Source organism: Eublepharis macularius, chromosome 5 (assembly GCF_028583425.1).
Source record: "Eublepharis macularius isolate TG4126 chromosome 5, MPM_Emac_v1.0, whole genome shotgun sequence".
Lineage (NCBI taxonomy): Eukaryota > Metazoa > Chordata > Lepidosauria > Squamata > Eublepharidae > Eublepharis > Eublepharis macularius.
In genome coordinates this window covers 87,058,255-87,086,252 of record NC_072794.1, presented here as the reverse complement: position 1 = coordinate 87,086,252, position 27,998 = coordinate 87,058,255, and the positions used below count along the sequence as shown (strand labels likewise).

The following is a 27,998-nucleotide window of genomic DNA, read 5'->3' as shown; positions in this document are numbered from 1 at the left end:
GGGGTGTCTGGGTTTAACCAGTAGCAGTCCACATCTCTGCCTGGCATGTGCCACCCACCCAGTGCCCCCCAACCCTCAGAGCGGCTTTCATTCCTTCTCTCTTGTACCTGATGCCACCACTTGGCCTTTGTGGGAATTGCTCATGGGGAGGGCCAAGACTTCCTTCTCCCCTGGGCAGGCTTGCTACTCAGAGGCCCTGGTTACCACAGGGACTACTTGCTGCATTTGTGCACCTTTGGGAGGATCAGCAAACTGCCAACAGACCACCTCTTTCCTGTGGTATAGGTTTTAGATAGCGTGGTTGAGCAGTGGAAGTCTATGTGGTAAAGAGAACAGCTACCAGCATTTAAGAATTTTTTAAAAATATATTTAAAATGGTGTGTGTGTTCGCACACATACTTTTAAGCACAGCAAGAATGTTGAGCAAGGGATCCCAAAAGAAACGTGTAAAACCACAATTCCTCTGTCCCTCCCTCTGTACATGCTGTAGGTAAATCTTTTGTTTTGGCGGGCTTTCTAACAAGGGGTTCTTTCACATTTCAGTTTTAACCTAGTTGTTATCCATTGCTGCACCAACTCCATGTAAAGTGATGTGGGGACAGCAGTTTTATACAGCATTTACAACTGTTTATGAATCATATGTGAATCACTGTGGCCATTTCAAACAGGGCTATTTCAAACAGGGCTGCCTTTTCTGGTGCTGGAAGTGGCTACACCCCTCCCCTGGGCTATCAGGGCATTTGCAATTTTTAAAAAGCACAAAAATATTGCTATAGCATTGTAATGACAAGTGTAGCAGGTTCTCTGAATTCCCAGTGTTCGTTTTTTTAAAAGTAACTCTCTAGCCCCTTCCATTGTGAAGATATAAAGAAAAAGGCACATCTCCACAACAGAAGGGGCTACAGACTTACTTTAAAAAAAATGAACGCTGAGAATTCAGAGAACCTGCTACACTTATTATTATAATGCTATAGTATTAGATGCTAATCTATATATTTTCAAAAAAGAACACAATGGAACTGGAGAGAAAATAAAAAAGTGGAACTGTTAGAAGCACTGCAGACATTTCAAACAGTAGTCTACAGCAAATGGGAAGCACATTAAAAACTTGTGAATGAGAAAAATGGTTTTTAAAAAAGACTCAACCCCACATTACAGACGGTTTACAAATGGCTTTGTCTGAAAAGGTAAAAAAAAGTCCTTTAGCAACCAGCTGCCAAGCTGGTTGTTTCTGAAATGGCACAAAAATGGTACCAGCAACCAGCAGCCAAAACGGTTTATAAAGGCTATGTGAAGAAAAGGTTTCAGCTTATAGTCCTGGTTGAGGATTCCAGCCTCCACATTGAGTCACTTTACACGAGACATCTGACACATGTCAGGAGATGCAATGTTAGCTGGGAAGGGTAGTTTAAAAAGAGCTAGTGGCAGGGCAAAGGCTTTGCTATACACTAGAACTGTGTGAAGGGGCTGTGAAATGCCAGAAGGGAAACTTCTGCCAATTATAACCTCTCCAGCTCCAAGCCCAGCTCTGGAAAGCACATCCAGCCCATTTTCATTCCTTGCTGACCTCTGGTTGTGATCTGGCACAGTTTTAGACTGGAGAGGTGAAATTGATAGAGCCTTCCCTGAGACTAAGATGAAATTAACAAACCCTCTGAGGAGTAATCTCCACTGGCTCTGTCTTTTAAAACTACCCTTCCCAGCTAACATTGCATCTCCCTTCACTGGATGAATACACGTGTAGAGAGACTTGCCAGTAGCCACCACCTGCAAGGAGCCAGCTCTCAGCTCCTTCAGCTTCCAGATGAAATCAACCAAAGACAGCATCCCCCTTGTACTAGGAGATTTTATTATCTCCCTTTGCCCAGACACTGGACAAGTCAAAGGAGCAGAGGTCAGAAAGGCTTTTCCTGAACTTCAGGAAGAATCCTCTCTGGTATTTTAGTCCTTCAAATCTCTGTTGCCCTCCTATATATACCTAGGATAGTTTTTAACAGAAAATGGAATCTGCATGACTAAAGCCCCAGACTGGGTGTAGGTTTTGGTTTCCTCTCCCTCCATCCTCAGACCCTTTTTAAACTGGAGATGAAGATTGATACAGTCCAAACCTACAAATAAAAAAAGCATTTCTCCACAGCAGTGCTTAAGAAACATTAAAAAAGTGATAATACAATCTCATCCAGGTAAAAAGATTGAAATCAATCAGTTTAGAATGAGTTAGATCCAAAGGCTGAATGAGTTGGAGCTGTGAGTGAAATGCACTTCTACTCAAATAAGGAGGAATCTGCTACTTTTACCGATTTTCTACTAGCTGCAGTTCACCAAAGGGTCTCTCAAACCCTCAGGTACAGCTTGTGGTATGCTAGGTGTTACCATGTGTGGTCTGTATACACTCAATAGTAAGACATGCATCTTCTGAGTCCCAGTCTGGACTTGGAACTAAACATGGGCACGAACCGCATTACGAACTTCAAAAATCCACAAAATTGGCAATCGTGACCCAGCAGTTCGTGATTGTCCTCGGCAAATGAACCAGCGTTCGGAAGAAGCCTGGTTCAGTGTGTTTGGCCGTGGTTTGGGAAACCAGTCAGGCGCCATCAATCAATTCCCCTGGAAACGGAGCCGGAGGAATGCCTGAACTCTGTCTGCGCTCCTTCTGTCGCCCTGGAAACCCGAATTAAAGCCCAGCTTACCTTGATCAACAGGTCTTCCTTCCAACCATGGAGCTGCAAAACGGTTACAACTGGTTACATGGGAGAAGACATCCGGGGGGAGGGAGGGGGAAGGAGGGTGTTCTGTAGCCATGGGCAACCAATCTCATCCCCGCAGACCCTGACAGGCAGCTCTGATGGCCAAACACAGACCTCCTGTGTTGTTCTATGGGACCTCAGCTTATAAAAAGCACTGCGCTCCCAGTTCTGGTTTCACTGTCAGCGAGCAGTGGAGTGGGACGGAGCTCTTGCTTGCTACTTGCTAGCCTTTGGGTAGAGACAGAGAAAGTATAACTGAGCTGGGATTTTTGGGATAGGCATCTATCTCCTCTGGTTCCAGGGCTGCTGCCTGGCTCTGGGGCCAAGCTCAGTGAGCACCTCGGCTGAGGGCTCACATTACTGCCTGATATGGTCAGGTCTGTGGGAGTGGTGCGCTAGGGCTCTAGTCCCTCCCTCCCTCTGGTGTCAGGGCTGCTGCCAGGCCCTGGGGCCAAGCTCGGTGGGCACCTCGGCTGAGGGCTCACATTGGTTATTATTGATCAGTGCCTGATCGGGTCAGGTCTGTGGGAGTGGTGGGCTAGGACTCTAGTCCCTCCCTTCCCCTGGGGCCAGGGCTGCTGCCAGGCCCTATGGCCAAGCTCGGTGGGCACCTCAGCTGAGGGCTCGCATTAGTGCCTGATATGGTCAGGTCTGTGGGAGTGGTGCGCTAGGGCTCTAGTCCCTCCCCCCCTCTGGTGCCAGGGCTGCTGCCAGACCCTGGGGCCAAGCTCGGTGGGCACCTCAGCTGAGGGCTCACATTGGTTATTATTGATCAGTGCCTGATCGGGTCAGGTCTGTGGGAGTGGTGGGCTAGGGCCCTAGTCCCTCCCTCCCCCTGGGGCCAGGGCTGCTGCCAGGCCCTACGGCCAAGCTCGGTGGGCACCTCGGCTGAGGGCTCGCATTAGTGCCTGATCTGTTCAGGTCTGTGGGAGTGGTGCGCTAGGGCTCTAGTACCTCCCTCCCCCTGGGGCCAGGGCTGCTGCCAGGCCCTTGGGCCAAGCTCAGTGGGCACCTCGGCTGAGGGCTCACAATATTATTACCAGTGCCTGATCTGGTGGTCAGGCATCGTGGTGTGCTGGACTAGGGCTCTAGCCTCAGCCTCTAGTTTCAGGGCTGCTGCCAGGCCCTTGGGCCAAGCTCACTGGGCACTGTGGCGGAGGGCACACAGAGTCATCTCCTTTCCTGTCCTCCTTAATTTTAGTTTTGTGGCACAATGAGTCTTCCTGTTGTGTTGGCCGCCAAGGGTGGTTGTGGGGTGAAGTGCAATGGCAGTCCTCCTGGTTCAGTTGTGGAAAGCAGTATTGGGTGTGGCTCGGGGGCCGCAGAGAGTCCTCCCGCTCCCCCCAGTTCACCTGTGGGGGCTGTGGAGGTGGCCAAAGAGGTCTTTCCGCAGGGGGGAGAGAATCTCTCTCAACATTTTGAGGAGGGGGTGGGCGATGGATCCCTGGAGGAATGGTATGTGTGTGTTATGAAATATCCCTCCTGTCCCCATCCCAAACTCCCGGTGGTGTCCCCGCCTGCAGTCCACCCGTCACCCCGTCATCCATGGCCAGCTCCGCAGCGCAGCCTGTAACCATTCGTCCTCCTTCCCTTGGGACACTTAGAAGTCCACGTTTCAATGCCTCCGTATGGAGGCACTTCCGGCCCCTTCCTGATGACCCCCGTGTGGTGCGGTGCCATGCCTGTGATGTCCTGGTGCACAGGGGCAAAAACCTGAAGCACCTGTCTTCGACAGCCCTGACTCGGCACCTGAAGAAGCACCACCCGAGCCTGTCTCCCTCCTCACCCAGTGAAACATCCATTGGGGGGAGAAAGGGGGCGACCAGCTCTTCTGAGCGGGCATCAGTGGGAGGGTCACTTTGCCCTGAAGGTGACGCTGGTGGGAGCAGAACGCTCTGGCAGGCTGCGCTCGCGGAGGTTCTCCCCTCGAGGTCTGGTACAGCGCTGCTTAGAACCTCAAGGCTGATGGCTCAGGAGGTGGGCCTTTGCAACTTGGCAGAGACGATTGCCCTACATGGCTTGCCCCTATCCATCGTGGAGTGTGTGGGCTTCCGCAGGCTACTAAAACATTTTGCCCCTTGGTTCTCCATGCCGTCGCCAGGCACCCTTGCCCGTCGAGTCCTGTGGGTATCTCGAATGAGGGCTGGCACATTTGGGTCAGGTTTAGTCAGGTCCAGTCCCACTGCTAACAGGCTTCTGAGACCTTGATAGGCCTTCCTCACACAGCCAGATCATCATGACACCTCCTTTCTGCGAAGGTGGGAAAGCGGGTGATGCTGGAGGCAGCCTCCTTTGGGCACTTGCACAGAAGCTCAGGAACTGCTTCACATATAGTTAAGCCACACGGTGCCCCTATCCATCGCAAACGCTGAGCCCTCTGAGCAGGGAGGAATGGGTTCCTAGACTCATGTCCTTCCCGCAAAGGCAGGAAGGTGGCTGATGTCAGCTGCTGCTGCTGCTGTCCCGTTTCTGTCTCCCCCTCTCAGGAACCACTCTGACCCGTCCAAGCAATGTCTCCTATCCTGCCCATCCCCTTCTTTCCACAAAGGCAGAACGGCGGGTCACGTCAGCCGCTGCTTCACAAGGGACTATCCTGTTACTGCTCCCTCCTTGGTTACACAGTTCAGTTGTGATCGCGCAGCCGATTGTATTGTATAGGGATGCATTTGGTTGCACAGCGTGGCGGCTTCCCTGTCAATGGGACTGACTGGAGCCCTTTCAGCTGGGTGGGAATGTGTCCCACAACTCCCATCCTTTCCAGCAAGGCAGGAAGGTGGGTACTGTCAGTTGCTGCCCCACTGTTCCTCAGTGGAACCCTCGGGTAAGGATCCGCGGTTGCCGGGGGATCTTGCCGGTCCCCCAACACATGTCGGACAGAACAAGAAAGAGAGACAGATAGAAAGATGTGTTGAAAAACAAAAACAAAACCATTGGAAAAAGATGGACACATGAGCATACATATAGATGAAGACAGAGAATGGAATGTAGAAAACAATATAGGTATAGAAAGAGGGGAAAAAAGATAGCTAGAGATGGAAATAAATAAAGGACAGATTCATACGTAGACAGATAGATTCAGATAAATAGTGGTGGAATCACATAGGAAGAAACAGATAGAGAGAGACAGTGGCAAATAGACAGTGAGAGGGAGATACAGAGAAACAGATGGAAAGGGGTACACAGAAGTCAACCGTTCTAGAAGTAGAAATAGAATGTGAATGCATCAAGAAGATATAGAATTGAACTGAACATGCCAGATCCATGGAGAAAAGGATTGAAAATCAAAAACAGAGAAAGAGACAAACATTACAGAATGTATAAGTATACTAAAAAATACACTAGAATGTATGTACATATATTAGAGAATGTATGTTAACGGTTAGAGAATGGTATGTGGCTGGAGAACTGTATGTAGAAACAGATAGAGATTGAAACAGAAAGAGAGGGGACATCACCCGCCATCTGGCACTTGCCTGGAATGCGAAAGATTTATGCGATCTGAAGAGAAACCAGAGTTTCTCCTATGAGGCCAGGCGGTTGCAGGGGGATCTTCCCCCTCCCCCTCCTCATGATGACATGTCCTCTCCCTCCCATCCTTTCTGGCCAGGCAGGAAGGTGAGTACTGTTGGCTGCTGTCGAAATTTTCCTCCATGGGACATTCGGGTGAGGACCTGCGGTGGCTGGGGGATCAGGCCCCAGTCTGAATGACATGTCCTCTCCCTCCCACGCCGGGAATACCAGCGCGCTCCTCCTTGCCCTGGCAGGTGGGCACATGGGGGGTGCGGCTGGCGAGCAGCCAGACCCCCCCACCCCCTGAGGGGAGGCGGCTCGTTGCTGCCTCCTCGTGCCCGCTAGGCCTGGCAGCCGCCAGCATTAACCACATTCCTCCCCTTGCTGGGAATACCAGCATGCTCCACTTTGGCCTGGCAGTTGCAGGGGGATCTTCCCCTCCCCCTCCTCATGATGACACATCCTCTCCCATCCTTTCCAGCAAGGCAGGAAGGTGGGTACTGTCAGCTGCTGTCGAAATTTTCCTCCATGGGACCCTCGGGTGAGGACCCGCAGTGGCTGGGGGATCAGGCCCCCATCTGAATGACATGTCCTCTCCCTCCCACACCGGGAATACCAACGCACTCCACTTTGTCCTGGCGGTTGCAGGGGGATCTTCCCACTTACCCCCCACATGATAGGTCCTCTCCCTCTCATCCTTTCCGGCAAGGCAGGAAGGTGGTTACTGTTGGCTGCTGTCGAAATTTTCCTTAGTGGGACCCTCAGGTGAGGACCCGTGGTTGCTGGGGGATCAGGCCCCTGTCTGAATGTAATGTCCTTGCCCACCCACGCCAGGAGTACCAGCGTGCTCCTCTTTGGCCTGGCGTGCGGGCACATGGGGGGTGCCGCTGGTGAGCGGCTGGACCCCCCGCCCCCTGAGGGGAGGGGGCTCGCCGCCGCCTCCCTGTACCTGCCAAGCCTGGCGGCCGCCAGCAATCCCCACCATTCCTACATTGGTGGAGAATAACAGCGCACTCCTCTTTGGCCTGGTGGGCGGGCACATGGGGGGGTGCAGCCAGCAAGTGGACAGACCCTCTGCCCCCTGAGGGGAGGTGGCTCACCGCCGCCTCCCCGTGCATGCCAGGCCCGGCAGCTGCTGTCAACACCCACCCCGTACACTGGGCCAACATCAACCGGTGGCTCTAATTGTATCGAGTGGGAATTTCCTGGGGGCCTTGTATTGAAGAGGGTATAACTCCAAGATCCCTTTTGCAATCTCGTCCAAACTTGGGTGATGGCTGTAGGAGAGCCTGAAAAACACTCTCCCGGGAATGTGGGCTCTGTAAGTGCAATGGGGGCCGTTTTGCGCCCTACAAACCGCAAACCGGTTCAGCAATGGAAAACGTTTGTTGCGGTTCGTGACCTCAGGATCGGCGGCAGCACCGAACCACAAACAGCGGAATCGTTAAATTTTTTTGGTTCGTGCCCATGTCTACTTGGAACCATACAACATAGCCTAGCAGCGGGAATAAAATATCTCCTCCATCATCCATCACTCCAGACTTAGCAGGAGCAGCTGACTTTGAATACCCAACTTTTTGTTTGTTTAAATCTTTGTATCCCATTTTTCCTTGTTGCTCAAGATGGCTTACATGTCACAGTTAAATTCGAAAATTAAAACCAATAGATTAAAACCCCAGATCCTCCCTCTCTCCAAAAGATGTCTGCAGTTTAGACCCCATTAAAAACTGGGGGGGGGGGATAGCCTTGCAGTGCCTCCTGTATTTTATTTTATTGCAATGGGAAGATAAGGTTAGCAATCGTCCTTTTCTTTTGTTTCCACTAGTTTAGGAACTGAATGGGTCTATACTTATAATTTATAATTTCAGGCAGGTATGTGTGTTGGTCTATAGTAGAAGAGCAAGAGACAAATTTTGAAAGTTCATACCCTGGAAATCTAGTTGGTCTTGAAGGTGCTACTAGACCTGGATCTTTTATTTCTAATTGAGTTTTTAATAAACAATTTTTAACTCATGAAAAGAATAAAGTGGTTTTTAAAAAATAACTTCCATATCTATTTTACGGCTTTCAAGTTATCTTTTTGATTTAGATTTGTGAAACAAATGCAACACCCTAGAGAAATAAATTCACAGTGATATTAGCCTAGGGTTGCTAGGCACTTGCACGAACCTCTTATTTAGAAATATTTTTTTATATAAGCACTTCAATGTTTCCTAGTTAAAAACACCAACAAATTATGTCTAATATGTGCATGCCTCCTTATAATTACTTTTTGGTCTCATGGTGATTTTTTGTTATCTTTCACAATGTACTAATTTATCTTGAGTTTTTTCCAGCACAACTTCTGCTTTCTGAAATCTTCAACTTCAATTAGTAGAAAAAAACATGACATATCTGAGTAATATTTTAAAAAGTAATCAACCAAAGACAGCATCCAAGTCCAGTAAAAATCTGGAAAAGCAGGATGCTATTGGTGTCTTTGATTGCTAAACTGTTAGGGAACCATTATATTAAAATACATTTGATTACTAACATTGTAGCCTGTAACACTGAAAAAACTCTTCTTTGTTAGTTACAGTTCTACTAAAAGTGCTCAAAATGTTGAATAGTATTGTTTCACTAATGAAAAAAGTTCTGGTGGTAAATTTACACTCTCATCCTTATCTCTTGTGGATAGCCATTTATAATTTCTATTTACTATCAACATTTATCAGTACAACGTTGAAGAGTCTTAACTGATGCCACAATAAAACCACTCCCAATATCTTACAACCATTTTTGCAAGCAGAACAGTTTTCTTACTAATACAGAAAATGAGCAATGCATTTACACAAAGGTGCTTCTACACTGCATATAGAAGAGAATTTCTCACGACCACCACCACCATAACAACAACAACAACATTCAATTTATATACCGCCCTTCAGGACAACTTAATGCCCACTCAAAGCGGTTTACAAAGTATGTTATTATTATCCCCACAACAAAACACCCTGTGAGGTGGGTGGGGCTGAGGGAGCTCCAGAGAGCCATGACTAGCCCAAGGTCACCCAGCTAGCTTCAAGTGGAGGAGTGGGGAATCCAACCCGGCTCTGCAGATTAGAGTCCCGCGCTCCTAACCACTACACCAAACTGGCTCTCAGGTCCAGATTGCCGTAAAACATTACAATATCTTCATTTACCGTCTTTCAGGAGCCAAGATTTATAGACATTATTTAAACATAGCAAGTCTTTCCCTGCTGCAGGATACGCCACTGTTCTTTTGCAAGGGTCCCCATATTTGTGAGAGCTTTTGGAAGTTTTAAAAATGGTAGTGAGTGCAACTACAATAGAACTGCTATGGGATTTGGAACCAACCATAAGCTGGCTGGGGAGTTGGGGAGGGTCAAAAAATCCTGAGAGGTTTCAAGCCTAGCTTCCTCCTATGATAGAGACAGCAATTTCCAAACAATGTTTACTGTAAAACATAAATATGGCAAAAATGGTAGCAGGTTAAAATGCAGTCTGTTAAAATAAAAAGCAAATAAACAAATGACCTGTGAACAATAAGCATACACTGATCCTGGATCATTAATGCCACTACCTCCCACTATATCTTCGCACATGTTTAATGATTTTGGAATCACTGGTACTTACCCAAATCTGCAGTTTTACTCTCTTGTCGTTCCTGTAAACAGTTTTTACTTTGAAGTCAATTCCCACTGTACTGACAAAGGATGGTGTGAAAGTGTCGTCAGCATATCTAAAGAGGAAGGACGTCTTGCCCACGCTGCTGTTGCCAATGATCAGGAGTTTGAACATATAGTCAAAGTTCTGGTCGGAAACATCCTTGTGTCCATATCTGGCATCTGGCATGGAAGCCATCTAAGGAAACAACAGCACCATTTTTTCCCTCTGCAATTTAATTTATTCAGGCACAGAATAGTCACTGTTATAATCTCCAACAAAAATTCAAAAAGACCATCAGACCATCTAAACTGACAACATTGAATTATGGCCATGATCCTGAAACAGGAGCTATTTTATATATGTGATTTTATTTTTTTGTGATTCACCTGACTGGTTATATAAATAAAATCTCATGCATGTGTATATATAGAGAGATCACTATTTACTCTTTCCCTTTCTTGGCAGCCCCCATAGCCTCTCACATTTTCCGGCTTCCTTTTCTCCTTCCCACCCAACCAACTAAACTCTGGACTGCCTCCCCATCTTCAGCTCACATCATTCTTTTCTCCTCCAATTTATCCTCATAACAACCCTGTGAGGTAAGATAGGGCCAAGCTACAAGTGACAAATGACACTTGAACAGCAAGTGAACAGACTCACGTGTATTCCTTCCTGTTCACTTGTGCTCCACTTGCGCTCCACTTGATCACTATGTGTGCAAGTGGAGCGCAAGATGAGCACAAGTGAAAAGGGAGGAATACACATGAGTCAGTTCACTTGCCATTCAAATGTCATTCGTCACTTGTAGCTTGGCTCTTAGGCTGATAACGTGTAACTGGCCCATGGTTACCCAATGATCTTTCACAGTCAAGCAGCGATTCAAACCTGGGTCTCCCAGATCCTAGTCTGAAACGCTAACCACTATACTACCCTGGCTTTTGTGGGGTGGCTGTTATTGTACTAGTGGCAAGAAGTAGGGCCCGGGTGAGTCATGCCAATCACTTAGTGACAAGTCACCTGATGGTTACTGCCTGGTCTGGACCCAATGAATCTTCCTTCAAAGGTCAAAACAGCCCTGCAATGGGCCCTGCCCCTTCCTCTCTACTTTCTACTGAAAGAACCCATAGATTGAAGGCTAACAATATTATGGTTTCCTAGGAACAGCCACTGAGGTCATTTGTTTCTTAAAGCTACAGGCACTGCTGCTATTATTTTGGGTTTTTTTAATTCTCCAGTTTTTATTTTTAGATTTCAGATTTATCTGCAAACCTGGGGCATTATCTGTTTTATCTGTTCATGGCTCCAGTCTCTAGGTTTAAGTATCCACAGATTTGGCAATTCTAAGAATTAAATATATTGACAGCTAGGCTCAGAACTCCAAAACTCAGCACTCTTTTTGATCATATAAAGCTTCTTCACTAGGGAGGGATTTATATAGATAGGGCTGACTCCTTATTTCTTTCTAGATTTAGCAATAAAATAAATTTGTGTAAATAATACTATAGCTAGTTTCCAGATAAACTACCTAAGAAACAGAGCTTACTCTTTTCACTTAATAATGGTGAGCTGCATTCACCCTAGGTCTGATTATGAATAGCTAGTGTAACCCCTGTGAGGTTAATTGGTTTAGCCCAGTGGGGTCAGAAGCTAGAGGCAGGCTGCTGAGGAGGAGGCTGTTTGCAGGGGAGTTTAATAAATTATAAGCTCTTATCACCTTGAATAAGGTAATCAAATATTGTATGTAAAATATGATTTAAGTGGTGTTTGTGTATTGTGTGTAGCTGGTGTTACTGGGGTTGTATTATTTTTGCAGGGCTATAATTCCCAACCAGAAGCCTGAAGCCTGGGGTACAGCTGCTTCAAATGGATGAGAGAGGACACATCATCACTTCTTGGATGCCTTTTCAAGGACATTGTTGATTTGGGGTTTTTTTTTGTATGGTTGTACTTAAAAGTTAATTTTTTGTTAAAGTTGTATTTTATTAATTGTTAAAAAGTTGTTTCTTAAAATTTTGTGAAAGTTGCTTTCTAAACCCCATAGAACCCATGTAAAGAGAAGTTACACTAGCCCATTTTAAATATGTTTAATCTGCCTACATTGGGTCCTGGTATAGTTGTTGGGGGGAGGTTTCATCATTAGAATTCAGTGTTATTGGAGAACATTTTACAAAACGTGGGGGGAATCTACATTGTGCCAAGACTCAATGAAGCCACCTGGCTTCCAGATTGCATTAATTATTGTATTGTTTCCTGAATAGCGCTAAAGTGATAGATGTCTACTTCAATGACAATCCTAGGTAGAGGAGAAATTTCTTTGGTGCTACTTTCAGAGAAGAGAGATTCTGTCATATTTTATAATTCAAGTATCAAACCCGTTCTATTGTTATGCTTTGCAAAGTTCTCCAAGAATGAATTCTAAAAGTGCTTTGCTCACATTTATAGGAGAAGAATCTGTAGTAAGTTTTTTTGTAGTAGAGAATTTACTTTTAGGAGACTAACCTGAGAAACCTCTGTGTTACTGAGAAAAATTGTTTGCTATTTAAAAAGGTGCTGCCAATTACCTAGCCAATTTAAATTTGGCACTTATTCTCAAATTGTTCCTTCTACATTTCCCCAAGGCGAAAATCATTAGTTCTCGACAATGTAGCCTTTTCCATTACTTTTTCAGTTTCGCTCTAAATTATTAAGGCAGGGGAGGGGGGAGGTGCTTGTATATTTTCCCTAAGGAAAAGGCACTGTGATTTTTTTTAGTAACCTAACCATAAAACCAATAATCTGTAAGAGTGGCAGCAGTTTATTAATATAACAATGTAAACAAAGAACAGAACTACTTAGTGAGGTAATAATTCAATCAACCAACTGTACTAGAATCATCAAGGATACAATTGAACCATTATATGATTGGAACCAGAAATGTTGAAACTAAAGTTACTTAGACCAGAAACACTTTCTTGATTTAGGACATGCAAAAGTTGTCATGTACTTGGCTGTAAATTCCACTGAAATCAAAGAAACATAAGACAAGCTTATGAATTATATATATGCACCCACAAAATGCTTTGCAATGCAAAGTGTGTGCACATATGTGTGTTTCATATACCCATGCCAGGAGCCCATGCCAGGAGCCAGAATCAATTCATCCGCATTGTAAGGTATAAACTTAAAATGATCATTGTTCCAAATACTAAACTATATTATATGTAGGTGAGTGACAGATTAAGCATCATCACAATAAAACAGAGTTTACTGCAACTAACCCAAAACCAAAGCAAAGAATGGCTCCTTTTCGGGAACATATGGTCATATAAAACCATGAAAACACAGCTACCTGCTTTCAGATTCAGTGAACATTATTGTCATGAAAGTACTTGACTTCCATTAATGCTAATGGAAACTGATGTAGAAAATAAATTATATATTTAACCTAGTATTAGTTTTTTTAAACCTGGCAATTTTGAGGCTTTACAGTAAGATTTTTCAAGAGTCAAATAATCTGCTGAGTAAATAGGATTTCACTATTAATTGAAAGTATTAACTGGATTCAAGATCTTTATAATGAAGTCACCAGGCTTGAGGAATGAAAAATTGAAAAGGACAACTAGAAATACTATGCTGAAATCTACATTTAAAATGTGACCATCCCAGTTTCTGCTCGAGTCCGGTTTTTTTAAAATTATTTTTATTAATTTTTCATAAACAAACAACATATTAAACGGTGAATGTAGTAAAAATAACAGATAATTAATTTTGTGATAGTACAATATTACTGATCAGTTCCTATTAAACTTGATAGATGTCGAGTCAGGTTTTGACTCTCCAACAACAACAAATGTAAACGTCCATGAATTTTAGAACTGACATGTGGAGATGTTGCATTTCACCTCCTGGAAAGAGCAGATAAGTTAAAAACGACAGTGGGAACAGCTCACAGAGATTTTAAATGCACATAAGATGCAGAGGGCCTTAACAGAACTGTGCACATCTAGACAAAGTTCCCCCCTCCAAGGCCTCTAGATAGCTGCTGAATTTGTAGCTGGAATAAGAAACTTTAGGATAGAACTGGGCACTCAGCAGATCAAACATGTTAATGGGGCCTCATGTGAAAGGCAGAGAGCAACTGTGTATCTTGTCTTATTCCTTGCTCCTTTCAGTTGCCCAGATGTGTCTGTTTTTTAATGACAAATTCAGCTAATGGGCAGGTTCATCAAAGAACACCCTTAAGATAGGCTGGTTTCAGACATTTAAGGCTTTAAAATAAATTTCCTGCAAAGAATTGTGCTTAGGGGTGCGGACCTAAGCCCCATCAACATTCCCTCCCCCATGCTCAGTGCAGTGTTTTAAACTTGCAATTTTAATCAGTTACATGCTTTTAAATCAATTGAAGTTACTGGGCTTAAGAGGCATTACATCCTTTTAGGACTACACTGTAAGAATTCTCAGCCCATTTGAATCGTGAAGATTTTTTTTATAAGTTTTTATTTTTATCTTTAATAAACTAAAACAAATTTAACATTCAACATTAACTTAATAATTTCATCATTCAACATTTAACATTCAAACATAACATTTTTAGTACTAAAGGTTGTGCATATCACCGTTCTTAATAAAAGACGAAATTCAATTTTTTTTGGCATGATTATTTTTGTGGATGCATAGTTTGTGATATAATCAAAGAAGGGGAACCATCTTTCCATGAAATTTTATTGATAGTCTGGATTATCATTTGTGGTTGGTTGTTCTGATATTTTGTCCATTGTAATTAGATCCCATACTTTATCCATCCGTTGTGTAGTGAAAGATGGTATTTGTATGTCATTTAGACACAAAATAATTTATAGAGTAAGAAAATAATTCATATGCTGCTCAGCCTGGTTAAGGTGTCTAATGAGGTAAAATGATGCAATAAAGTAATTTTTTAAAAATAAGAATTATCAATAATAAAATTAAAGGCATTAAAAACAACCGTATCAAATCCATAACCAATAATCACCTCACAGACTTTCAAGTGACTTCTAGGGCATGCTCTGATTTTGAACAAGATTTTCTCCAACATCACTCAAGGTATCTCCCCACTTGGCTCTTAAGTGTTCCCAATTTTTATGTAAACCAAAATGCTGGGGCCCTATTTGAAGGGGAGGGGGTCATGAAGTGACTCATTCAATTGCTCCCAAGAGCTTGTCATTCCAAGCTGTTGCTCCAGGGCTCCCAGAGTTACCATCATGACTCTCAAAATCTCCTAGAGTGATCTGGAAACCAGATGATCTATGGGGCTGACCATCTTAATCAGTATCCTGCACCTGCACATTGGAAGGTGGCAGTGCTACCCACACATTCAGCAGATACTGAGCTGGCCTCTCAATTAGAGTTTTAACTCTGACCCTCTCATTAGATAACCTGAAAACTTGCAATAAAAAAGGAGATACGGCACATGTTTCTCTTCATTTGTCAACCACATAACAACCTGGGACAGTCTCATGGTTTCCATGGCATCTATGAAAACCTGATCTTGGCCAATCAAGGCAGTCTTGGTATGGATGTTATAGACCCCCAGAATAATACATCTGGGAGTTCATAATACCATATGTGAAGCCATCTCTGTCTGCTCAGAGCCTTGCTGGCAAGCTAGACAGATGGTAAACCAGGAGGAACTTTGATCTGTACTTGAACCCAGCACAAGGTGTGTAAATCTCCCGCTGAAAAAGAAAGATTGTGGATAATAATACCCTATCCTCTCATCCAGTTCATGGTTGATGAAGAACTGAATATCCATTTGGGGCTAACTGAGATAGAACAGCATTATCAAATTAGTACAACCTGACAATCCCCACCTATTACAGGTGTTAATGTGAACAGATTAACACACTAAAACATACATAATAAAATTATTAAAATTGACAGTGACACCTCATTAAAACAGTTAAAACATGTGAAGACATAAAAACAACAATTAAAACAATTAAAATATTGGGCATGAAGGACAGATCACTGAGGATATGCCAAGCAAAACAAAAAAAGTCTTCACTAGCAACAGAAGGGGACAGCCAAACCTCTCTAAAGAGAGAGTTTCAGAGTTTTGGTGTCACAACCGAAAACGCCCTCTCCAAGGCTGCCACCCATCTAGTCTCAAAAAGTGAGGGCACCCTAAGCAGGTCCTCCAAAGATGACTGCAGTGGTTAAATAGATTCATAAGGGTGGTATTTCAAATATGTTGGTCCCAAACCAAATAAAGCTTTAAATATCAACACCAACACCTTGAATTGCACCGCAAAACTGACTAAGAGCCAATGTAGATTAGAGTGATATGTAGCCTGGAGTGATATAGTCCTTACAACCCAGCCCACTCAACATCCTGGCTGCAATATGCTGCAACAATTGAGGTTTCCAAACACTTTTCAAGGATAGCCCCATGTAGAGTGCATTGCAGTAATCTAATCTAGATTTAACCAGGGCATGCACCACAGTGGCCAGATCTTTTCTGCTCAGGAAAGGCTGCAACTGGCTAACCAGAACCAGTAAAAGGTACTCTTGGCCACAGCTGCCATCTGCTTATTCAGCTAGGTCCAAATGCACCCCCAAATTATAGACCTGTTCCTTCAAGAGGAGTGCAACCCCATCCAGAATGGGTGACACCTTAATTTCCAGGTCAGAACTTCTGCTCACCAGCAGCACTTCCATCTTGTTGAGATTAAGCTCCAGTTTATTAGCCTGCATCCTCTCCAGAACTAACTCCAGACACTGGTTTAAGGTTTCTACAGCCTCCCTGGGATCAGCTGGAAGTGTGAGATAGAGCTGAATGACATCCAGTTACTGGTGATAACCCAGCACAAATCTCCTGATGACCTCACCAAGCTGTTTCATGTAGATGTTAAAGAACATAGGGGATGATAGAACCTTGAGGGACCCCACAGACCAAAGGCTGAGCAATAGTCCCCCAGAACCACCTTCTGAAAACTACCCTCCAGGTAGGACTAGAACCACTACAAAACAGTGCCTTCTAGTCCTAACCTGGAAAGGCAGTCCAGAAGAATACCATGATCAATAGTATTAAAAGCCACTGAGACGTCCAGAAGAATCAACGAAGTCACACTCCTTCTGTCCATCTCCTGGTGCAGGCCATTCATTAGGGTAAACAAGACTGTTTTGATCCTAATGGCATTGTCCGGGGCCAGCTGCACCGGCCCCAGACTGGCGCACGCCGGTGAAGGAACCTGCGCTGCCCCGAGCCTCGGCCCCGGCCCTGGTCCAGCCCTACTTACCCGGCCCAGAGGCGGCGGGGGAAGGCGATGAGGAAGAGACAGCGGGCGAGGAGAGGAGACCCCGGGAGACACCGAGCCAGCCGAGCGGGGCCTCGGGAGGGCAGATGAGCCCGAGGCCCGCCACGCAGCCAAGCAGCGCGGCGGCACAGCCGCAGGCTCGGGCGCCAGCCCTGCGGCTGCTTGAGACACCACTCGGATCCGGCGAGGAGGAGAAGCATGCACTGACGCCGAGGAAGGGCCGTGCCCGGCCGGGAAGAGGGGAGACAGGGCTGAGGGAGGGAGGAGGAGCCCAGCCACCGAGGCCTCCAGCTGCAATTGGCCCATGGGCCCGGGGGTGGGGGCAGGGCTCCCATGACGGGCAGGAGCACAACCAGTCAGGCCGTCAGAGGCACAGGGGGAGGGAAGGGGGTGAAGAGGGAGGCGAGGGAGCACACGGCCGATTGGTGGCCGGGGGAGAGGGGAGGGTGGAAGGGCAGTATAAAGAGGGAAATCCCAATGAGGCCGAGGAGGAGGAGGCTGGCGTGGCTGCAAGCGAGAGAGAGAGGGAGAGATCACTGACCAGCAGGCCCGAGCGGGGGAGGACCAGGTGATGAAACCCCCTCCCCCTCAAGGCCCAGTCTGAAGCTGAGGGAGTGCCCTGTCTCTGAGTGGCACGTGCCACGGTGGAGGGCGGGACCGGTGGGCGCGGAGGGGCAGCGGCTCCCAACATGGTGCAGAATGCAGGCACCGGTGCCCCTGTGAGCCGCCCGCTCCCCCATCTTCCCGCCCCAGCCGGGTGGAGCAGCGGGAGGCCCCTGCTACGGTCATCAGCCCTCAGGAACCCCAGTGGCACAGACACCCCGCCCGGCAGCACACTGGCCCCAGAGATGGACTTCACGCAGCTTGGCCAGTGGCTGGCGGAGCACCAAGGCCAACTCCTGCATGAAGTGACCCTCCAGCAGCAAGATGCGCAGGTGGCCCTCCTCAGGGACTTCCAACAGGGCTTGGATGGGGCTCGAGGAGGAGGCGGGGTGGGTGGGGCCCTGGCCGGGGCCGGCCCCCCAGCCAGTACCCACCCCCCCTTTCACCTGGCCAAGTTGGGGCCCGAAGATGATGTCAATGCCTACCTAGATTCCTTTGAGAGGACAGCGGAGGCGGCCCAATGGCCCCGGGGTCAATGGGCCTTTATAATAGGACCATATCTGACGGGCGAAGCCCAGGAGGCCCTGAAGGCCCTGCTGAAGGAGGAGAGCGCCGACTATGACAAATTGAAGGCGGTAGTTCTGGATCGGTATGAAATCACGCCCGAAACGTACAGGCAGAAATTCCGGGCTGCCACCTTCCAGAAGACAGACCGGCCCCGGGCCCTGGTCGCCACCCTCTGCGACACCACCTACTGGTGGCTGAAGCCCACAACCGATGAAGGACGCCAGATCGCCAACCAAGTGGTCTTGGAACAGCTGCTGCAGGTCATCCCCAGCCGCGCCCACAACTGGGTGGCCTACAACAAACCCGCTACCCTGAAAGAGGCGACGGCTCTGTGGGAGAACGTCATGGCTGCAGACTCCCGAGAGGGGCCCTACCCGGGGGCCACCGCCCCATCCGAAGGGGCGGCCCCCCTGGGGGAGGGACCCCAGGAGGGGCGAGCCAGGAGTGGGCCCCAACCTCCCAACCCTCCGCGGCCACCCAAGGGCCACGGCTTGCCCCCACCGGCCTGGGGCTCCCAGATTGCCGGGCCGGCCCCCCCGCCGGCTAGGCCACGGTCGCTGGGCGACCCCAAGGAGGCGGGGGAACGAGGCCTGTGCTTCACCTTCAGGAAGTGGGGGCACTGGAAGCACGAGTGCCCCCTGATGGAGTGCGACTGGGGGTGGGACTCTACCATGCAGGTCACATCCCAGGCCCTGTGGCCGCCGCCAATGGTAGTGGTGATATCCGTGGCCAGGAGGCGCCTCACAGCTCTGCTGGACAGCGGGAGCTCCATATCTATGATATGCTCCCACCTCCTGGGGCCGGGCCTCCCGGTGATCTGCCAGGCCTTGATAGCCTGCTTCCATCAGCACATGGAGGAATGTCCGGTGGTGCGAGTTCCTGTGACGTACAACGGGGAGACACAGGACATGGAGTTAGCCCGAGTGCAAACCCTACCCTTCCCTGTGCTTCTTGGGCAGGGTGCCCCGCAGTTCCAGGCTGCCCTGAGGGCCACCTTGGCCACCGCCTCAGACCAGAAGGAACGGGCCTGGTGGGGAGAGGAAGGCGGCCCGGCAGAGGGGCCAGGGCCGGCCCCCGAGAACCAAGATGAGGCCGGCCATAGGCGGGAGAACTGGTAGGCGGATCCTCAGTTCGTGGCGGAGCAGGCCCGGGACCCCTCCCTGGAGGGCCTCCACAAGCTGACCGCGGTAAGTGAGGGGGTGGTCCAGGGCCCACAGCGGGCGGGACACCTATCCCAGGTCATCCAAGAGAGAGGGCTGTGGTGCCGGTTGGTGAAGACTCTGGACGGGGAGGAGGCCCAACTGCTCGTGCCCACCAGATTCCGGCAGGAGGTGTTGGTCATGGCCCACAACCACCCGTGGGCTGACCACCAGGGAATCCCCAGCACCCTGGCCCGAGTGACCACACGGTTCTTCTGGCCCTCAGTGACCAAGAATGTGAGACGCCATTGCTGCACCTGCACACACTGTCAGTGACTGTCTACCCGAACCCCACCCCGGGCCCCGCTAGCCCACTTGCCCGTAATTCGGGATCCTTTCAACCGCATTGCCATGGACTTCGTGGGGCCGTTCCCCCGCACCCTGCGGGGTGCCCGGTACATCCTGGTCATCCTCGACTACGCGACGCGCTACCCGGAAGCCATACCCCTGCTCGACATGAAAGCTGCTGGGGTGGCCCGCGTCCTGATGTGATTCGTCGCGTAGGTGGGGATCCCATGGGAAATCCTGACGGATTGCGGGAAGCCCTTCATGGCCAACTTGACGAAACAGCTGTGCCAGACACTGCAGATGCGCCAGATCTTCACAAGCATCTACCACCCTCAAACCGACGGACTCGTGGAAAGATTTAACCACTCTCTCAAAGGGATGCTCCGCAAGCTTGCGCATGACCGCCCTCGGCAGTGGGACCCCTACCTAGATCCCCTCCTCTTTGCAGTCTGGGAGACGCCCCAGGCCTCCACTGGGTTCGCCCCGTTCGAGCTGGTATATGGGCGCAAGCCCGGGGCATCCTACACTTGGTGGAGGAATGCTGGCACCTGGCGAGCCCCGGGGGGGGGGCGTCCGGCCCCAACCTACGTACAAGAGCTGCAGGACCAACTGGAACTGGCCCACGCTCGGGTGCGGGGCCACCTGGCCGAGGCCCAAGCAGCTCAAAAGAGGTATTATGACAAGAAGGCCAAGGCGCGGGCCTTCCAGATTGGGGACAAGGTCTTGGTTCACCAGCGAGTGATGGGCCCCGGCCCAGGGGATCCCTGGTGCAGACCGTTCCTGGTGACAAAGGTCCTGGGTCCCCTGTTGTACGAGGTGCAGTGCAGGACACACCCCCGGCATAGGAAGCGGTTGCATGTGAATGACCTCAAGGCTTGGCACAACCCCTTCCCGCTCCCGTGCAGGCTGGTGGAAGAACCTCTGGAGCTGACGGAGGGCATGTTACCCTGGACCAGCGACCCCGAGGGGAGGGAAGAACCGCAACTAGACAGGGAGCTGTCCACGTCACAGAAGGCCCAGGTGCGGGAGGTGCTGCAGCGGAACCCAGGCGTCTTCTCCCGGCGGCCGGGCCACACCCAACTGTTATCCCACGCCATCAGCACACCCCCAGGCCGGGTGGCCCGCACCCCCTAGAGGCCCAGGAGGTCAAGGACATGCTCATGTTGGACGTCATCGAGCCCTCCCGAAGTACGTGGAGGAGCCCCATCGTGTTGGTGGCCAAGCCTGATGGGTTCGTGAGGTTCTGCATCAACTACCGGCAGGTCAATGCCATTGCTACGTTCGATGCCTACCCCATGCCCCGGGCCTACATATTGATCGATCAGTTAGGCACCGCCCAGTTCCTGCCGAAACCCCGTCCCCCTCGAGGCCCTGTCTGAGGCTGAGGGAGCACCCTGTCCCTGAGTGGCGGGTGCCACTGTGGAGAGCGGGACCGGCGGGCGCGGAGGGGTGGCGGCTCACAGGCATTATCAGTATCTTCAAGCAAAGTAATAATTACATGTGCTAAAAAGATACTCTGAAGGTAAATCATAGAGATCTTAGTTTTACTGACCCACCATTCTACAACATCAAGGTTGAAGTGGGATAGTACTGACAGCCTCTTCACACACACACTTCTGGATGGAATAGAGATCTCACTGAATGTCCCAATGGTAAAAAAAAACAACCAGAAGTGGGACTTCTGCATCTTGCATAGTTTCCTGTGCTCAGGTACACTGCCAATCTTTCATGCCATACTGGATCAGATTTGTTAGTGATTTGTATATCTGGATTCTTACAATCCTCTTCCATTATCTAGGACTTGGATACCTTCATTCAGATAAGGCAATGTTAACTAACAATAACCATTATCAACTAGTAGCAGCAACCCACTCAGAATGTTAATATCTTGTGTTGCCACATTGTCTCTGGAAGATTCCAGCTCTCAGGGAAGTTTTGCTCATCAGCAGTGCATCCATCCAATGTTGTAGCTGGTAAACAGTTAATTTGTTTTTAGTACTAGTGACTTCTGGCCTGTTGCAATCAATTGATTACAGCCTTTACAGGATATTTTTTTTAAGCTGAAGCCACTATGGTGTGGAGTGTTCAACTAGGAATGGGGAGACCCAGGTTCAAATCGCTCTGTGCCATGAAGATCACTGCATAACTTTGGCCCAGTCTATCTTTTTGCTTAACCACCTTGTAAGGATTAAGTGAAGGAGAGGAGGAACCATGTGCATTGCCCTCAGCTTCACAGTAGTTTCAAGTGTGGAAACAAATGCACCCAGAGGAAAGCAGGATAAAATGTAATAAATCAGATCATACAATGGGCAGCATCCGGTATGAAGGGATGTTTGGGATCAGCAACCGTGAGTGTTGCACCTATCCTGCATAAATTTATTAGACCCCTTGTTAAAGATTCAGCATATAAATTAGCCCCCAATTACAAGCATTAAGGGGCTGCTTAAGGGGACATATATTCTAGCTTGAGAAATGATCATAGATAAATGACTGCTCAGAATGTTCTGTTGTGCATTAGTGAATCATAAGATGCATTTGACATCCAGGATTTCTGTACAAGAGGGCAGATGCTAGAAACAAATTAGACTGAGGAGGCACTCTCCAATGTGTCAATATATTTCTCTTGCAGCAAACAATGCTTCTGCAGTTGACATCACCCTATTATCACACAAAAGCAAGGAGAGTGGTAGCAAGTTCAGAGGTGAAATGGAGGGAATGAAACCCATAAATCTTACTTTGGCCTTATTTACATTTACTTAGTGAGACAATGCTTGCTAAGCGATGATGATTCACATAAACATGACTGAGCATGTGGGTTAAATGCCTGCATGGATCAAGGAGGAAGGCTCCAATCTGGCATTTGTATCAGCACATAATAGTCTTTATTGTATGTAAGGACATAATTTCTGGAAATGGCTGTTTCAAGTTCTTGCTTATGGGTTGGGTTCAAAGAGGCCACTCTGTTTACAGAAATTCTTCCAAGAACAGAAGACTTATTTCAAAAGAAATGTACCTATAGATCCCAATCACTAATTCTATTATATGACCTTAGGGTTTTGTACTTTTGAATTTTATTTTATTTTTGTGCAGAATTTGGAAGCAATCGCAGAACTCTATGGGAAACATCCATGGCTGTCAAGGGTCCAGGATCCATACAGAAAAGCAAATTCTTAGAAAGGGGAAAAGATGCTTCAGAGATTTCGATTTCCTTGAATGCTTCCTTCTTCCATAGGGGAAGCATATTTTTTTGACATTTCACTTTGGCTGCTGAGTGCCATCCACCAAGTACCATGCTCAATCCTCATACCCAGGGTAATTTGGTAGCCTATTATGAAAAACCCAGCTATAAACAATCATCTTGAAAGACTGTTATGTGTGATAAGTGTCTAAACATGTGTACACATGCACACACACTCTCCCCTCTCCCTCTGAAGAGGCTCTTTGAACAACAATCCCCCTCACAGGTTTTATCTACAGTTTCTTGAAAGCAAGAAAAGATCATTCTATTTATGAAACACCTACCCCCAAAAAACTTTAATTCAGTTTTGATAATTTATTACAGATCCAAAAGCATTTTGAAGTAGAGAGTACTTCCAGCTTTGTTAGAATTATCAGATAAACTTGATTACAAAATTGGATTGCCTGCCATTTACAGTAATCTAGTTTAAATCCATATTATAAATTACTCTAGTCTAACAGCTTCTTGAAGGTAAGTGATTGTACCAAGGTCAATGTGAGCAAAAATGCTTTCCCATTGAAAACAAGTGAATACATTCTACCTTAGTCAAGATTATGTCGAAGACCTGGCAGATTTTTTTCTGAACCCAAAGCCTAACAATATAATTTACCTGATTATACATGGTAGAAGTCCACAGTTTTTCATGCTCATCATGAATCCCAGGAACCATGGGAGCTGAATAGGCACATGCTGGTTTTACACAAACAGCAAATAGACAGGCTGTACTACCTCATTTTGCAGTTAAGGAACTGCATATTTGATTTTCTCCAATGTAAATAACTCCTTTGCTACAAAAACACTAATGCTAAGAAGGCTTTTAGACTAGGTTACTCTCTGATGTGCCAGAGACAGGAGGCTCCCCCCCTCCTACCCAAACACAGTAGAGCATTTAAATATGTAAACTTTACCCATGGTCTGTAGTGGTACAATCCAGGAAAGACTATACCATTGCTATTTCTGCATGTGTGAATCAACCCTTAATCATTCATTAAAGGTATGAAGGAAGCAGTTGCACAGCAAGCTGCCTTGGTGGAAGGTCACCGCTGTCAGCCCTGTCAAATAGATCAGCCTACCTAATTTGCATTCCTTATGCTTTGGGACTAAATCCGATTAAAATTCAAGGATATTCTGTTGGTAATTATAAAGGATACCAATGTTTCCAAAGCCTATGGGAAGGATCTTCAATGTACCTGACGAAGCATCATCCAGCTCAGGACTCCAGTGGATGTGGTTTGGTTGCCTTGTGATATAAATTATCTTACAGCTAGTACCTAAATTTGCTGTTTTCTTCTCTTTCTGTCCATTTTTCCTTTTGTGTTATATTATAGGCATTCTTTTGAACTGTAAACCACCTTCAGACCAATGGCAGGCAAAGGGCATATGTGATATTAAATAAGTTTTTTTAAAAATCCACTGCAGAGTCCCATGTGCAAGCCAAGATACAGGAAATAAAAAATGGACAGAACACAAGGGGAGAACTCAGACACTTCTATTGCTTTTGGAGGAGTGCATAAAGATGCATGTTAAAAATTAAACAGGCATCCAGTGGTACTTTAGCAACTAACGTTTATTCCAGCATAAGTTGTGATGAGTCAGAGCTTTTCATCAGATGCAGATACATCCATAGGGCTGATGAATTTATATTAAAATTTTATATTAAAAATAAGTCACCAAGCAGGGGTGTGTATTAATAATACTCTTCACTAGAACATGAACGATGTGGCCTGTAACATAACCATGCTACCCATTTGCCAAATCTCTCCAATTGTTGCTTCATTCTGAAAGTCAGAGAAGAAGGAATAGTAGAAGCTGAAAGGACGTTTTGTGGAAGCCTCCCTTCCCAGTTTTGTCAATGTTTCATATGTCTGTTACACACCCAATATTATACATTGTTTAGTGACTCTGAAGACAGTATAGTATCTAAGGTATTTTCTGATCTCACAGTCTGTTGATGGAACATAATATTTTTATGAATGCAGCTGACATAGAAATTGTGTGGTGTTACAAAATGTTCTGATTATAAACTGTTATAAATTTATGTGGGTGTATCTAGACTTTAAAGATGATGCCTTTAACTATGGTATAATAATGGCAAAATCCATCAGCACAATAATTCATAGAAATACTTTACTAAAAAGTACTTGAAGTACTGTTGATTGTGTTTACACTGAATTGATGAATTGATACAAAGCTGATATGTTGATGATTTTATACATGGAGCGGTTTTAGCAGGAGAGGCACAGATTGGGTTGAACTGATGGTTGGACTGCATGTTTAAGTACTTCAAACCACCTCAAACCAGCTTATTATTGAAACCCATATAGGAAATCCCAGTGAAAGACACAAATATCAACAGCTTATCATCATCATTTTGCCTGATTCTTAGCCTATTACATATTAGAGGAAATTAATGGAAAATCGGTTGACACTTTACAAAGTAAGCATTAAAAAAGATAAGACAAGAAATCCTTCAAATAACCTTTCTTTTAACTAAAAAAAATGTTTACTAACACTTCGTTTCTCATACCAAAGTAGTTTTAAAAAAAAACATTTGCATTTGTGGACTCTTCATAACATTTGTCAATGGTCAAAGAATCCTCTAAATTACTTGTCTACAGAACATTACCAGACTAATCTGGTAATCAATGGCTGCACTGGTCCAGATCAAAGCCTTCTCCCTCCTCACCCAGGCCACATGCCTCTGCACCTGAGATGCTCCAAGGCTTCTATTGCTCAATGTGTCCCTGTTCTCTCACTGTCATCTCAGCCCCTTACAAGAAATCCCAGTCATAAATACAGAGATTACTTACATAGGTAACAAACAAATTAATCTCATTTGCATAAATTTCCATTACAATGTAACCTGAAACTGTAACCCAGATTTCCTGGCTGTAAATTTTGTTTCTACATTTTGTAAAATCTGAATACTTTGCAGCAATAGTAAAGGACCCTACACATATAGCTTGACAATTATCCCTTATTTTATTGACTAAAGTAGACAAAATGGGGTGGCTACTATTAAAATATCTGTGTATTCATAGAGGCATTAAATCATGATCCCTGATTCTGCTAACTGATCACTGAGAGTTAGCTCAAATTTTACAAGTCTATCCTTTGTTTCAGGACACAGAAGCTCCACAAGTCTTCCAAGCTCCAAATAACTTATTATTCTCTAAAAATTTAGTATAGAAAGCCTACAATGCTCCATAATACTTACATTCCCTTTATATGAAAACATAATTCAACATCAGTGCTACATTTATGTTGCTTAGCATGCCCACATAATGCTGCTTCTGGTAATGTGAGCCCTTTCCATTCATAATTTGCTAATGTGTAGTGCACAAACCTATATTATTTATAATACACAGTTAAAATCTACACATTATGAATTGCCTGTGACTATGTCACAGATAAGCTATAGTCAGAGGATTTGAAAACAAAGTCCCATTCAAAGTAACTGAGAGAATATTAGAGTAATTTGGGGTTTTAAAAATTAAACTAGGGCTGATTTATTCATTTCAAGAAATCAAGAACCAGCAAGTGCCTATATTATTAGCAAAGCAAAGCCTTTGCTTTACATACTAATAGAATAGCTGTATAAATCAAAGCACCATACTCTAAATTAAAAATAAAACATGATTCACTATGTTTAACAATTTGTTATGAAATTGTTACACTTTTACAGGGAGATACTGGAGGTGGCAACTTACTGTTTCTTCACAACACCTTTGAATGGAAACAGGAAAGCTGGTTAATTTACCTTTAAAACAAACTAACCTATTTTATTCAAAATGCCCATTTAGAACAAAGCAAAACAAAGTGAAAATAAACTAAAACCTGTCCCATTCTGTATTGGCATTTCAGCTTCCTAATGAAATTCTCTGGAACCTTACAGTTCTGAACCTTGCATGGTACTAAGGAGGAGAAAGGCAGATCTTGGAAACTAAACCCAGTTTAGTTGGTTAGTACTTGAATGCGAAACCAGCTAGGAAGTCCTGTGTCTGCGTCTTTGTGGGTCTCTTCTGTCTTTAAAACCCTATGGGGGGTAGGTACTTTACATATACAGGCAGGAGAAAGCAGAGAACCCTCTGCAAGTCCCTCCGCCTCCCATACTTTAAAGGCAGCAATACCTAAATTATAGAAGGAAAAGGAAAGAAAGCCTTTAAGACCCGGGAAAAGATTCATCAAGGTTAGTCAGCAGTAAGGAAAATAACACTCTGCTTATTACTCAGAGGCCCTCTTGTTACTGCACAAGTTCTGGGACTACACTAGAAAGAGATTTGGGAGCTAAATCACGGCTGAAGTTTAGCTCCGCGACCCCCCCCCCGCGGCTTCCTTTGTTTCCCTATTCCCCCCTCTCTCTCAAGTGCTGCGAGATTTACTTGGGTCTTTAGATACTCTTTCCGTAGCAGGAATGGTACAGCGTTCACGGGCTTGTCAGGATGCGACCACCATCCCAAGGGGGAGATCGAGTCAAGGGGCATGCCCTGAACCTCCAGCTCGCTGGGGACAGTTGGGCGGAAGCCAAGCTTATCCTATCCGCTCTTACCTGAGGCACAGGTGATGGAGCTGCTCGCAGCACAAGGAACAGAGATGACCTAGGAGAGGCGGAGGCTGGCTAGCCGAAGGGCTGCTGGCTGCATGGTTGAGCTCTGTCCAGTTCCAGCAAATCCTCCCCGCCTGGCACAGAGGACCGCCCCCCCCCCGGGCGGAGCTCACTGGACCAGGCAAAAGAGCCCCCTCCCCTCCTCTCGAGTCGAGACCAGCAGCGCCCATCCGGGACTGGATGGGGGACGGGCGTGGAAGGAATCTGCGCAGAGAGGGCAGGCAGGAGCATCCGCCTGAGCCCAGCACACACAGCTCAGGTCGTTCCTCTCTCCTCTCCTGTCTACTCTGCTCT

The 27,998-nt window shown here is 46.5% G+C and overlaps 1 protein-coding gene across 1 annotated transcript in view; it reads right to left on the bottom strand.

Moving 5' to 3' along the window:
• Positions 1–27,723, bottom strand: part of RAB3B (RAB3B, member RAS oncogene family) — a 158,054-nt gene extending 130,331 nt beyond the window's left edge. The window contains exons 1-2 of the mRNA XM_054979046.1: positions 27,648–27,723; positions 9,897–10,124 (exon numbers count right to left, since the gene is read on the bottom strand). Of these exons, the coding sequence (XP_054835021.1) occupies positions 9,897–10,124 (228 nt within the window). The 5' untranslated portion in view covers positions 27,648–27,723. The remainder of the gene's footprint in view (positions 1–9,896; positions 10,125–27,647) is intronic.
• Positions 27,724–27,998: the final 275 nt, after the last annotated feature.